Source organism: Syngnathus scovelli, chromosome 2 (genome assembly GCF_024217435.2).
Source record: "Syngnathus scovelli strain Florida chromosome 2, RoL_Ssco_1.2, whole genome shotgun sequence".
Classification (NCBI taxonomy): Eukaryota; Metazoa; Chordata; class Actinopteri; order Syngnathiformes; family Syngnathidae; genus Syngnathus; species Syngnathus scovelli.
Genome location: NC_090848.1, coordinates 7,452,481 through 7,466,998, shown reverse-complemented (window position 1 = coordinate 7,466,998; position 14,518 = coordinate 7,452,481). Strand labels below are relative to the sequence as shown.

The 14,518-nt window shown below is 42.3% G+C and overlaps 1 protein-coding gene across 6 annotated transcripts; it reads right to left on the bottom strand.

Annotated features, from left to right (window-relative positions):
* Positions 1-621: 621 nt before the first annotated feature.
* On the bottom strand, positions 622-14,478 carry uckl1b (uridine-cytidine kinase 1-like 1b). Of its 6 annotated transcripts, none has more exons than XM_049752036.1 (15): positions 14,340-14,478; positions 9,392-9,585; positions 8,815-8,921; positions 7,209-7,379; positions 6,585-6,656; positions 6,267-6,456; positions 6,070-6,131; positions 3,850-3,869; positions 3,208-3,306; positions 3,014-3,107; positions 2,590-2,652; positions 2,379-2,507; positions 2,187-2,294; positions 1,958-2,114; positions 622-1,521 (listed from the first exon to the last, which is right to left on the bottom strand). In XM_049752036.1, the coding sequence occupies exons 1-15, from the start codon at positions 14,387-14,389 to the stop codon at positions 1,442-1,444; spliced, it is 1,596 nt and encodes a 531-aa protein (XP_049607993.1). In that variant the 5' UTR covers positions 14,390-14,478; the 3' UTR covers positions 622-1,441. The 6 variants fall into 6 exon arrangements, with proteins under 6 accessions (XP_049607993.1, XP_049607988.1, XP_049607990.1 ...); XM_049752031.2 differs by lacking the exon at positions 14,340-14,478 and adding an exon at positions 12,300-12,592; XM_049752033.2 differs by lacking the exon at positions 14,340-14,478 and adding an exon at positions 12,300-12,592 and having other exon boundaries at positions 2,385-2,507.
* Positions 14,479-14,518: the final 40 nt, after the last annotated feature.

Genomic DNA, 14,518 nt, shown 5'->3' with positions numbered 1-14,518 from the left:
ATAATATGCAATACAGTATGACATCATTAAAAAAAAATAAAACAATCCTTCTCAAGCTTTGGCCTAAATATAAAAGCATTGGTGTAATTGTGATAATTAAACTTACCTTGGAGAACTCACGAACAAGAAGTATATTTTTACGTTAGTGCAATAATTTAAAAAAAAAAACATAATAAATGCACCTGTTCCAGAATAAAAGGTAAAACATGAGAATAAAGTTGCATTTTCAATCATTATCTTTTTTGTCCTAATGGCAGTGAGCGCTCCAAGCACAACCACATTACTAACCCATTTTTTTCATAAAGATCCCGAATTGGGTGAGAACCCTCCTTTTAATCAGGCACAGCATTACAGGACAGCTTAAAAATGATTTTAATTGCCTTGCTTGTGGATATTGTCATTCTGCCAAGATGTTTCTTTCTCAAGGCATCGAATCGATCACAATTGGACTCCTCTGTGTCTGTTTTTTCTAAAGAAGGCTTCTTACAAGACCTTATGAAGGACTCTCTCTGATGAGGCAACATTTATTTGAATAACATTGCTATTAAAAACTGCCGGTTCATGGACAGGGAGCAAAACTACATTTGTGTAATACCAATGAAAGACACTGCTAGAAAAGGATTAAAACAACTGCATATTTATTGAACTTATACAAAAAACATGCAGCTTAACTTGTAAACAAAACAGTGCAAAGGCAACGGCATGATAAGTTGACAAGCCACCACTTGGATTCAGCAACTAAACTTTTACAGTGTCCTATAAGGAGGAGAGCAATGAAGTTCTTTTATATAAAAAAAAAAAGGACAAGAGGCATTACTAGAGTAACCTGATTTGTAATATCTATTTTTAATCCAACATCTTAAAAAAAACGGAGCCTATATTTTTAATACTAAAAGTGTTTTTTACTCAGGTACTAACCAGGCACGCGAGGTCAAAAACACAATGGGGCTGAAATGTGTTTGACACACTCTGAATTCAATCTAACAGACCTGGTCAGACAGTTTGCAGAAAGGCAGACGTCTGGGTGTATTACGCTTTCAGCTGTTTTCACGCCCCAGAGAGAAAGAAGGGGAAAAAATACACCTACACATTTTCCGGTTGAATGGTCGTTTCACAAGTGCATGTGATGAAAGTTGAGTTTGTGTACTGATTCAACCGCACGTGACTGATGAAGGCGGACCCCCCCCCTTCGTTCACATTCAGTGTCGTCCACAGTATGAGGCTTTTAAGGTGCAAATTGCACATGGATCAAGCTATCAACATACTGTACAAAAATATCTTTAACTTCATAACACAAATTCATGAAGAATAAAATAAGTTAAACATTTTAATGGTGCGAGTGTACAGTGCGATTGTTTTGCTCTGGGCCCTGCAGAGGCTTCAAAGTTGTTCTTCGTGGGCCACCTGATGAGCAAGTTCACAGCCACTGACTCATGTCAAATCAGTAACTAGGCTCATCTATCTCGTCGTCGCTCCAGTCAGGAGGTGCATCAGTTCCAAAATATCTATCCCCAAAATTTCCTACCGAAACGAAAAATTTAAAACGATAGTCACATGAGAACAAACTGCCACATGCAATAGGTATAAGTTCATGAGCTAAAGACCATAAATGTGTGTGTGTGTGTGTGCGTGTGTGTATGTATATATATATATATATATATATATATATATATATATATATATATAAATATACATACATACATACATACATACATACATACACACACACACACACACACACACACACACACACACACACACACACACACACACACACACACACAGACACACACACATATTATAAAATCACAATGTGGCAAGTATCAAAGAGTACCAAAAGTATACTGGAAATACCCGCAAAAAAATGCCACTGCAGAGGTCTGGGGTGCAAACAATGTGCTGCTCTTTACCATAGAAGGGTTATTTAGTGTCTTCACATTCTCTGTAAGATGCTTACCGATGCCAGGTATGATGTGGAAGAGATCGTTGACCTTCTTGTCTACGGCTGTGGTGATGATCTTGACCTGCGGGAAGGCGTAGGCCACCGAGTGCACTCCCATTTCAGCCATTAGCAGAGACACCAGAAGGATTTTATCCTCTTGCACATCATGGTCCTGAAACAGAAAGGTCAGTTGAGGTGTGGTCTTTCAACATGTCTAAAAATGGAAATACAAATGCATACGCACCAGCAGCACTCGAACGGCCATCATGGCTGCAGCGCCAGTGGACACGGTGCAGTCCATCAGAATGACGTGATCTTCGCTTATGTCTTTGGGGAGACGCAGGTAATGAAGCTGAGCAAGAAACAAAGTATGAATTGATGCCATAATATTGAGTGCAGTTTAGATGCTTGTCTCCAATATCCTATTGTTTTAAACCTGGACCTCAGGTTCTCCTGTGTCCTGGTTGGTCTGGATGAGGATTTTGCCAATGCGGACATCTTTGCAAACGGCCCTTAGAGCGGGCTCCATGGTTTCCCCTGCCCGCAAAATGGACACGCCGGTGATCTGCAAAGAAATAAGAACAAGAATTACAGAGTGATTCAGCGACTTTAGGGAGAAAACCAAAAAGATTTGAGAAAAACATTACCCTCTTCCCGTGGAAACGCCTGCCTTCATAGTCCTCTCCCTGGGGTGTCTGGACGACGTGGACCTGTGAAAGCATCAATATGAAATGATTGCTCAAGGCAACCCCAACAATAGTCACTCAGTCTCCAACAGTCATCTTGTTATTTTAATTTGTTCACAGCAAGAGTCCCTGTGAACTTGTGGCCCGACAAGACGATCACCCAGAAAGGCTTAAGAACCTGCTAATACATTCTGCAAATGGGCAAAATGGGAAGAAATGTTCCCACTCAAGTAGAAGCTGTTACTATTCTATATTTTGTGAAAGTATAATATTATGGAGCGATATTTTTCTTATTAACCTTACACTTTCTTGCTCTGGCTCCTCGGTGTCAAGTCTGTATTGATTCCGAATGAATGAATCAACCGTGTATCTTGTGCTTAAGCACCTGTGATGGCAGGAAGGAGAGCGCTCGCTCAATCAACAGACGCATCAACCTCTTGGAGTAAAAGATGAACTCATCCCGGCTGGTTTCCTTGTTCCTATAGGAAGAGGTGACAAGTGTACATGTTATGTCCACACAGGCATTTTGATCGTGGCGGAAAACTGATTGTGATGTACTGTACTGGTACTTGATTGTACCTGATGATGGTGTGCATGCCTTTGACCTGGGGTGTACTCTCCAGAACGCTGAGCGTCTGCGGAAGCGGTTGAGCTTGGTGTGCAGAAGCCAGGGCTGCCCTGTCCCCACAGCAATAAATAAATGGTGGTGGGGGGATAAGAGGAGCAGGTAAAAAATAAAAAAAAAAAAGAGTGGGCATCAGCACCATCCAATGTGCAAATTCATAAATGCAAACAGCACACACACACAAATTTGTAAGTAGTGTGAATGCAAGGAGGCATGAAAAAAATCACTAACAGCTTTAGGATTGCAAAAGCAGAAAGGCAAAAGAGCAAAGCACACAGTGTCCTTGTTAGAGTAATTTGGTAGAAAATTACAACAGAATAGAGACCATGATAATTGGATATTCTATAAAGTGGATGCTTTCTGTTTGACAGCATTTGGTCTCAGTGAATTGTAATAATTTTCCAAGATTTCACACACATACAGTAACTACATGTTTTGCGTATAGAAACTGTTAGCCGAGGGGGTTACCCTTTGGCTGCAAACTGAACACACACTGTTACAAGTAGTGATGCAGTCGTGGCTCTAAAATGCTACAGCCAACTTTGTCACTTTAGCCGGATGCAAAGAAAAACAGAAATCATAGCAAATCTGCTCACATATCCCAGCGAAGTTTCCTCTATGGGGAATTTTCGATGAAACACAATGACGACAACGGAGGTGACGCAGACAGATGGAGAACAGAAGATGAGAGAAATGAAAGGGCACAACATCAGGCTGGATGAATGGACGAAGGGCCAATCTGAAAGCTACGTGTTTCCAATGGCCGTCTATCTGTCGAGATAACTTGTGCATCGACTCTGTGCATATGCGTGGGTGGTGCACGATCTAGCGTGGCCCGTATTTCATAAAAGTCTACCGTCGTGGAAGTTGATATTTCGTTTCACTTCCTTTGTGTATGTATCTGTCTGTGATTCTGTGGCCCGACGTTCAATGGAAAGAGAAAAAAAGAAAGCTAGCGCACTGCATGCAGTAAGGGAAACTTGGTGGCTGCTAATGTGTGCAACTGCAGCACCGCCACACGTTTTATTTATCTATTTCTTAGAGTCACTCTCACCCCTGTCGCCAGAGAGAGGAGGGGTCAAACATTCTGCTCTTGACTAATTCTCTTGACAGAAGGCAGCAAGAGTGTGCGAGAGTTGTCATTTCTTGAAAAGAGGGGAAAAGCAACATCCTGACATGAAATGCTGGCTGCTCCACATTCACCTCACCACCCACTTTAGAAGTAATGTCAATTCTCCAATTGCTTTTCTTAAAGGTCCCATGGCATCAAAATGCGCCCGTCCCCCAACTGTTTTATACATCAAATTGGTCAAAATGAGTCATTTGTTAACTGTATGCAATACCCGTTAAAAAGACCGAAGGCTTGCAAAATGAGCGCATCAAAGTTTGGTGCCGTTGAGATTGGTTAATCATTATTCAAGTACCTGCCCACTTTTGACTGAATGGCTGCACACTTGCATCTTAAAGCAAAGCCAAAACTTTGTCTCAAGCGCCAACCTCAAAGGGCAAACATTTTTTAACCGGAATTGTGTCGTCTTTGGGTGCATATGGTGGAGGAAGGCTTTGTAAATGTGAGCTTTCACGATACATTTCTGAATTTTAAGCGAGCGAGATACAGCTGGCCGCGTGTTTTACGACATAACTTACTTTTAGAATTCAGAATGAACCTAAGGATGAAAGCTTGCAGTCATTGTCGAAAAAATTTATGTGCGTGATGCACAGGTTATATTCAACTGAATGGCCTGCACGATCCCAGCCCGTCCGCTTTTGATCCCTGCCAACGTGATGTGTCGCATTTCACCTCGGGACACTTACAACAAATTATCTTGCAAATTTCATAAAAGGAATTGCCATGGGACCTTTAACACAATTTGGGAAGAGTTTTGCGCCCTTATTAATTTGAATTGGCCGGGCCTACAATTGTGGTGCTTGGTGATGTCACACGGCAGCCAGCAAAGGGGTGAAGGCGGAAGAGCTTGGCTGTTTCCCTCTCTTTTCCACCGCCTTGCAGTAAGAGAATGCAGCAGCAGTCGGGGGAAGAGGGCAGACATGTTGAGGAAAGGATGGATGACAGACAGGATTAAAGGCCACTCTACCTGACGCTGAGCTCGCGCTGTGAGCCGTGGAAGGTGGTGGGATGACGGTGTGGTGGGAAAAGAGTGGGAGAGCAATTCATTGTGAGTGTGCAAGTGCACATGTGGGTAGAAAGGAACAATAAAAGCGTAATGTGCCTCGACAATAGAATGAGACTGTGTGATAGAATTCCAAACAAAGTTGTATGAGGACACTGCTCCTAATTAGGGACATTATGTTTCCACATGATGGACTAATATTTCTATTATATGGAAACAATAAGGAGCCATTACGAATAACGACATTCAAAATAAGTCTGATTCACAAGGATAACTATTAAAAGCAGCCCATCTTCTAACCACTAGAGGGAGTACTAGAGCGAGGCAAGCAGGCTCAAATACAGTACTGTACATGGACAGGAGTGAGGAAAAAGGCCTAAACCTGGACTCATTCATCATCAGGGTTGGGCAGGACCCCTGTGTTCACTTCAAACATATCATCATACCAAGCCATTATGTCTTTTTTTGTTTTTTTTTTAACATCTAACTTTGCCAAACTGTTGGGGAAAGGTTATTTTTTACTCGAGGGCGCTGATGTGTTTGGTACGGAAGAACTTGACAGGCCCTAAACATAGTAAATAACACTAGCAAGGAGGAGGGCCGAAGTCTCAACTCACACACTTATAATTAACTGGCATGATGTGTCTTCTGCGTGTGGTTGCTTTAGGTCAAGAAATTTCTCACCTCTTCCAGTTGACTGTGGACGTGCTGCACTATCAAATCAATGGCCACCATGTTTCCGCCACCTGATGGAATAACAGAAATCAAAGTCGATATCAATAATGGGGAAATAACTTCCAAAGCAATTTCTTGTTGGGTGTCCATCCCTTTACTGTTCACAGTAAGTCATGCAATGGCGTGTACGTGGATGGCATACGTACCCCGAGGCACCACAATATCAGCCAGACGCATGGTTGGTTCGATGTACTGCTCAAAGGATGGCTTGACAAATTTATTGTACTGTTTGATGACACCCTCAATGTCTCGGCCTCGCTCGGTGATGTCCCTCCGCAGCCGCCGCACGAGACGGATATCTGAGTCCGTGTCGACAAAAATCTTCATGTCCAGCAACTTCACAGGAAAATGAAAAGTGTTTAGGCAGGCACGGTATTTGATGGCACAGGTGAATTCATTAGGAGGTCAAAAAAAAGACAACTTGATCAGATTATGTTATTGGACAACAACAACACTGGACTTACCTTCAAGAGCTCTTTATCGACAAAGGCCATGATCCCTTCAAAGATGATCACACTGGCTCCATACACTGTTTTCTGTGGTGGATACATTTGTAAAAATATTAAGGATGCAGTAAAAGTACGTACTTCCTTGTACTGGTACACGTACGTGTATATGTGACGTAAACACGTGCTCGACATCAGCAGATCAGCGGAGTTATTTTAGTTTTGGGCCATGTATATGGGAGCCAGTTTAACTTTTACACTCTGGAAAATTACATTCAAATTTGTGCTTATTCAAGCCTCCAAAATTCCTTCACCATTGAGGACGTATTAGTACTTTAATATTTTGGCATTATTACCTGCAAGTGTCTATGCATAAATGGGCTACGAATCAGATAACGGTGCTTTAAAGCCCGTTTCTCACTGAGCTAGGAACAATTGCAAATGTCTTTTGGAAGGCGATAAATGTTGCGTTCTTATCAGGGTTCCTTCAAGGTTGCGACTGTTTGCCTGATATTTTCTGTCAAAAGGAAATTCTCTATCATTCTCTTTTGGGGAGCTTTAACACCCCTGCAAATGGGCTAGACACATCTGTGGTGCAATCATTCTGACAGGCTTTTGATTATTTGGTACGTTCAAACTTACCCACTCCTTCTGTCTCCCGTGAGTTGTGAAATCATACACGGGGATTTTCACACTCTTGCCCTGCTTGAGCTTTCGCAGCGTGTGTGTCAGCAAATCAAAGTCGAAGGCATCGGGGTGGTCAAAGTTATAATCGTTACTGGCAGCCCGCATCTGTTGTTCTGAGGAGAGGACCTATGGGAAAGCATCAGATTCACGTTTCATAAATAATGCAGCTATAGCATTGTTGCATGAATGCAATCATTATCATATAATTTGATCAATAATGGTAAACACGTTCATTCAAATCGTTTAATTTGACTGACATGAGTATTTGAATGATTGGCAGTTTATCATAAAACAGATAATGGGAAAAAATGATTTCAAAATATCTTAATCTTTGTCTCCATGTTGAAATTTCATGGTTTGTCAAATGTTTTCTGAAGGTGGTTTTATAAATCACATTAAAAAAATAAAAAATATATATATCTGAATATGCTTTTTTGATGAAAACGAGCACACATCTTAAGACCTCCATTTCGTGGGGGTTCATTTGCAAATGGTCCTTAAGTTGCTCAAGCAGGGCTGAAACAACGAAACGTAACAGTGATAAAAATTGCTAATTGAAAGTGTTGGCAATGAATTTTATTATCAATTTGTTGTTTCATTTATTTTCATTGAGCTGTTGTGCCTGATATTATCTGTCACCCGCTCTGTTGCCGTGGGACCCAGAGCCTGCACTCAATTACATATTTATGTCTCCAAACTAAACAGGAAGGCCACAAATGATTCCTAAATCGACAGCTCGACGCCCCAGGATCCACCCGGCCGGTTTGATGGCTGTGAATGTGGCATCCGCACCCGGATATTTATTTAACTTGAAAAGATGCAACGTGACTCTCGTCACAGACAGGATTCCGCCAAATAGGTTTAAGAAATCTTGTTGTTCCATTTACATTTGCTATGTGCTCGTGGGGTATGACAAACAGTTCATTTCAAATAATGTATTCTTGCCCACAGATTCAAGTTCTAGAGCAAAAGAAGTGAGTAGAACTACAATTAAATGTACCATGGTGACCTTTGGTCAAACACTAAAACGTTATTTGGACATTGAGACGTCTCAAAGAATATTAATGACATAATTTTATACTCCTCTACGTGATGAATCTAATAAACATGTGAGTTTAAACTCAAAACATATTTCAGAAACATTTTAGAGGTCACCTCCTGGACACAGCAGTGTGGAAATTGGCACTTGTGCCGGCCGGGTTCCAGCGCTGCTGATCACAGTGACAAGATTACATAACCACAGTGGGAGGGTACATGGAGAAGCAGGAGCAGTGGGCTTCCTCGCAACACTTTGCCCTCCTTAAGACACGTCTGAGCTCTAATATTGAATCCTTCCCTTCAGACGGAATCACTCAGGGAACCAAAAGCAAACAAAGAGTTTTTCTCTTTGATCCACAATAAATGACAGCACTAAATTGTCGTTTCGGCGCTCGCTAACCAGTTTGACCAGACAGAGATTAAATAAAAAAGGACACAGTGGAAAAACCGGGTTGTCATCTGAGGGACCATGCCGAGAAAGCCATGTTAAATATTGACATAGTGTCAGCAAGCTGTTGCATACCTTGTAAAAGGAGTCCATGGAAAGGAGGACAACCCAAGGAACGTCGAGGGCTTCGATGATTTTTCTAGCGACGGTCGTCTTTCCCGAAGCACTGCCGCCGCACAGACCTGTCACACAATGTTGACATCATAACAGTGGACGCTAGTTTGTATTTTGTTGTGTTAATAGACAGTAGCACACCACTGTATACGACTTCACGCGAGAGTTTTAAAGGCAGGCTAAAGCTGAGACAATAGATGACTGAATAACGCATGCTCAGAGAGAAGGGAAAAATATGGTGTAAGACAGGCCGCTAAAGACTATTTGGGTATCAAAGCGTTTCGCTACGACTTCATCTGAACAATAAACAGTATAGGGTTACATCAAGAGCAGCAACAATGGCTGGCTTTTCCCTTCACACAAAGACCCTTGCCCCTACACTTCAACAAGACCATTGTTTAAAGGACAAGTTATTAAACATGATACTAAACAAGAATCAAAAACACGACTCTCTATGAGCAACTTAATAAACACAAATATGTATACAGCAAGCATTCAGTGGTGTTTTTTCACAATGCACACGCATGAAATATCCTACCAATGACAAAGGCCTCCTTGGACTGGGTGCCATGTTGGTTGTACCAGGGGGGACGCCCAGCCGTGTAGATGGTGCGCTTGGAGGTGCGGAGAAGAGGCGGCTCAGACTTGCACTGACTTGTAGTCCTTTTCCTCGGTGAAAGGCCCGTGCTCACCGAGGGGAGGAGGCGGTCAAGGGAGCCATCACCACTTCCGCTACAAACACACAACAGAGCTCGTCACCATCAGTCAGTAAAGGTATACCGGCACTTCCAATCAGTGTCCCTGAACCCACTGTGCTTGACCTTGCACAGTATTGTGTGCGTTTTAAACGTAACCCACCAGGATACTGGGGTGCATTTAATGAGATGGCAAAATAATTAAGAGAAAATGTACACTAACACAGCCACACCGGATCATTTAGCTGCGAGGCGGACGTGCCAACGACAAAACACCCAAAAACAATAAACCAAGATCACAATATCACCCTCTTTATAATGTTCAGACTGGCCACAGCAACACCACCATAAAAGGCAGTTTATCAAATGAATACCTGTGTAACAGTATCTGTAAAATCTGATAGACAAAAGTGATAGCGACCGGACATTGTTCGACAGATGGGTTTGCTACTTGGTTGATGTATAACAAAGGCTTAAAATCCCAAGACAACCAGCTCGTCATGGTGTGACTGGTCACCATGTTAACAGTAAACAAGAGCCAGATGCGCTGAGTTACTGAGTATTGAGGGTTAATGTTTAGTTTTTAACCAAGCTTTGGCCAATCCAGTCTAACTCCAACAGGAGCCAAAGTACACAAAGTGACCCAAATCCATGACAACAGCTCAGCTGTTTGCGCGACTGAGTAATGTGCCTGTTGCATGCTGAGTAAGGTTACAATTCCTGGAAACCACAGTGTGTCGTCTCAAAAGGGTGTCACGAGCTATGATGTTGGTCGTTCAAGATTCAAATGCTACTCACACTGCAACTAAGGATTTTTGGAATAACATATGAAGCTGATAGTTATGAATCGTAGAAAACATTTTGTCTCCATCTCTATTCAAAAACACAGGCACTTTAAATAACTTAAAATTGCCTAAATCCTTGGCAAAAACAAAACAAAACAGATGAATCAATTATTAAAATCATCGTTAGCTGCAGCTCGAGTTTAACGATTTCTAGAAACGATTAATCATTTATCAAGAACATTCTTGATTAATTTAACAATCGATTGTTTGTCGATGAATCAATTCATTGTTGCATACCTAACACAAATACACACATGTATAAATAGTCGTAATGCTGATTTTTAGCAATTCACTTTTCTCAACTTGTTAGGCAGAACACTTACCACATTATCCGAGACATCCACACCTCACCCAGTGAGTGCTGTAAAAAGCCATGTGCCATGTTCCAAAAGACCGTCGCTGTACAAATGTACTCGTAAGCAGGCCTTTCAGTGTTTTTCCCACTAAACTCAGTCCACCCACCTTTATAGTGGCAACATGCCTTTACAGGTGGAGTGCGAAGTGTTCAGAGGTGAAGAGCACAAGCATTTATCTTATCAGTGCAGGGTCACCGTAGGATGGACTGAGTCAATGAGAGCATACACACAGCAACCACTTAGTGGGTTATGCGTTAAAACAAAACTGGAGTGCAATAAAAGATGAGTGTCGCTGGTGAAAATGCTGAATCATGCACTTCTGTATTTGCACTCACTCGCTATACACTGATGAACTGAGAACGAGGGCAGGGGTACCACGGAGCACAAATCTTGCCCAAGGTCAACAGCATAGAACATTTCTAAATATAACGCAGCGTTGTATCGTTACTACCACACCTTTTGACGAGTTTCTTATTCAACTTATTGACTCATCAATACATGAAGCAATGCAGACAAAAGGTAATACTTTCGATTTGGTACCATGTCGAGGCTTGTTAGCCTTGCAGAGGCTTGCACTTCTGCATTGATTGTATTACCATCTCTGGCAACTGCTTCCTTTTCTTCTTACCCAGAGTTATTTTGTAAAAACATTTGACATTTGACCCAACTCCCTACTTACACACATTAAGAACATTTCTAGAGTCAGCACTATCGCTAAGATGCATCCTATTCTCTCAACATGTGATGAAGAAATGATAATACATGCATTTGTTATGTTGCGCCTCCATTATTGTAGCGTATTGCTCCCTTCTTTTCTTATTTCCAGTACTAAAAGTCCCCGATACTAGCCAACTTACATTTGCTTCTGGTCCATTTGAGTTGCGATTTCAAAGTTCTGTTAGCTATAATATATTACATGGCTTAGCGCCTTCTTATCACTTTGACTTAGTGGTGCCATATGTTCCGTCACAAAACGCTAGCCTTTTAGTAACCCCGTGAGGCAAAAAGAAGTCTGCAGGTTCGAGAGCATTCTCTCCAGACTCCAGAACTCTGGAATGCCTACCCACAAATATCAGAGCCTGTGTAGAACAGAATAGAATGCCTTTATTGTCATTGTACAACAGGTATACAATGAAATGGTGTACGTGAAGCATTTATGTTTCGATCAGGCTTTTAATTCAGATAAATGCATCCATGAAAACGTATCCAGTGAGAAGAAACCAGAACGGCAAAAATCCACTCACATACTCGAGGGCAACATGAGTCTCAAGCGCCACAAGCAAGTATGTCAACAAACACCCAAAGAATGTGCAGAGCTATTGAATGGGGTTTGGGATTTACAAAGAGTCATGTAGAACTCATTACACATGAATGAGCGAGACAAATTCCATCTATTGATTTTCTAGACTGCTTAACCTGTTGGAAGTCCGTAACACCTGGCATCGAGCCGACAACACCCTGGATTGGTCGCCAGCCAATCGCAGGGCACAAATAGAGAGAAACCTATTCACACTACAGCATTACAAATGAATCCAATAAAGTGCACTTACCAGCCATCTGATGTCAGTATCCAGCAACCAGATATTCTGGCTCCTGAGTAATTCGGTAGAACGCTCATAGGTACTGTAGAGACGAGGGAGACTTCCACCACTTTAATTTAACCGCAGACGCCCACCCTCGCTTTCATATGTACAATACATGCACACTCTGCTGCATTTGTGCTGAAACGTCAAATGTGAGCTACAGTGTGCTAAACAGGGTTGTAGGGGATCATCTTGGAGGAGAAACGAAACTTTACAACATGCTTTCCGTTTCCTTTCTTTTGGCCGGTGCGCTCGGGGTCCAACCACAGCACCAGCAGCCCCTTGCAGGCTCCACCTCCTCTCCTCCCCCTTCCCACCAACAGCGAATGCAAGAGGACGGATCCGCCCTTAGGACTAAATTCATTAGGCGGTATTAATAGCGGCAGTTTTGCCAAAGAGTCTCCCGTCCGCGAGCACGCTTACGTCACTCGCGAGTCATCTGTGGTTGACAGCGCGCGTGCACGGTGCAGCTGGGGCTGAAATAAGTAGCAGGAGGACTGAAAGGCTGGGGGGCTGAAAAGTAGGAACAAACAACTTATTATTCTAGCCCAGCGTCTGAATACTCGGCAGCTTGGAGAAGGCTGAGTCGGGAGGGAGGGAAGTTGTGTTTTCCCCCTGCGGGGACTCCTGTGTCTCACAGTGCTTTACACCAGAGTCACACACACGCACGCACGCACGCACAAACACATTGCATGATGAAATCCATCCCTATCTTTTACAAGAGTCTCGCGCGCTCTCGCGGACACACACGCGCACACACACTTCATAAACAGCGTGATGAAATCCGACACTTCTCATCAGCTGACACCGCTCCTCTGGTCCCGCCCACTCCAGTCAAAACACAAACAAATCAATATGTTCACATCAGAACTGTACTTAAGTAATTGCTTGGCAGCGTGGGGGAAAAACTAACTTGTCACGTCATGTGATTTAAATCAGCATAAGACCGTCTTTCATCTCGAATACTTGCAAATAAGTCACACTTACTAAAATGTCAAGTGTGAGCACTGAGAGTCGCTGCAGTCCAAAACATCAGACGGCTGCGTTCAAATTTAATAACGTGTTACAAAGCTGAAATACCAACAACAGAAAGTAACTGCGGACTATTCTACGGTCCTCACTGCACTTGTTAAACTCACTACTTGCAAAATAAACAATACTGAAAAAAGCCCCTGGCAGTCTAGAAGGAAGTCATAGAACATACAAGATAATTATAACTTATGTATTTAAAAGAACTACATAGCCGTCTATATTAATGCTACTATATGATGGGAAATTGACACATAGGCTAGATATTGACATCTACGTGGCGGTGTTTTATTCCGAGGGTGCTGGAACATATTCACATCGTTCCCATTGATTTCAAAGGGGAACCGAAAATTACAGTCGTATCAGAAGGATCCATTATTCCTTAAAATGCGGTTGCTTTGATGATGATCAAAAACCTGAAAGCAAATAACACTCCTTCCCCTTGTGGGAGTGAGCCATTTATTACTTTGAAATGGGAGCGACGCGTCACTGGGCACATCAAGGCAAGTAACACCATCTTGTGGCCGGTTGAGCATGAACAGAGTCAACTTGAGAGCTTCACTGCCACTTTTCACATTTTGGAAAAACTAAATGTAGACGCAATCACTCCCGATTCATTTAGTCACCACCGTTTAACCTCCTTCAAATACAAGAGCTTATTCTGCTGAAACTTTCCCACGATATATAACGTTCAATTTTGTCTTCTCGTTTTGTTTTAAGAGATCAAGCAAAATCGATCATAACCACGGTTAAATGGATGCCATATTAATAGTTAAAAGTCGGTGTGTGGCGTCCATTATAAACAACGTCTTCACTGGCTGGAAGTAAACGTGTTCAGTTCTTACAGCCAACCATTGGCTCCTATGCCAGGTCTTATTTCTCTGATGACAACTGTTCATGATTGCTGCAGACGAATAAAGCACTTGCCATCATTTCCCAGTTTGTAAAACGAGCGTCTTAAATCGATAGGTGTCTTACCTGTTTGAAGTTTTGTCGACCTGCTCCATCTTGGCGAGCCTTTCTTCCATGCTAGCACAGGATACCGCTAATCTGTTGACAATCTACGTTTTGCCGCGTAGCATGATGGGATATGTAGGCATCCAGTGTTTCAGTAAACTACAATGACAGCGGCACTCAATTCACGTTGCAATACAAGT

Coding starts and splice junctions, on each gene's coding strand:
- uckl1b (XM_049752031.2), bottom strand. CDS start 12,367: ATGAGCGTTCTACCGAATTACTCAGGAGCCAGAATATCTGGTTGCTGG. Junction 2,508..2,589: donor GGCGTTTCCACGGGAAGAGG/GTAATGTTTTTC, acceptor ATTTCTTTGCAG/ATCACCGGCGTGTCCATTTT. Junction 1,522..1,957: donor CCACATCATACCTGGCATCG/GTAAGCATCTTA, acceptor TCGTTTCGGTAG/GAAATTTTGGGGATAGATAT.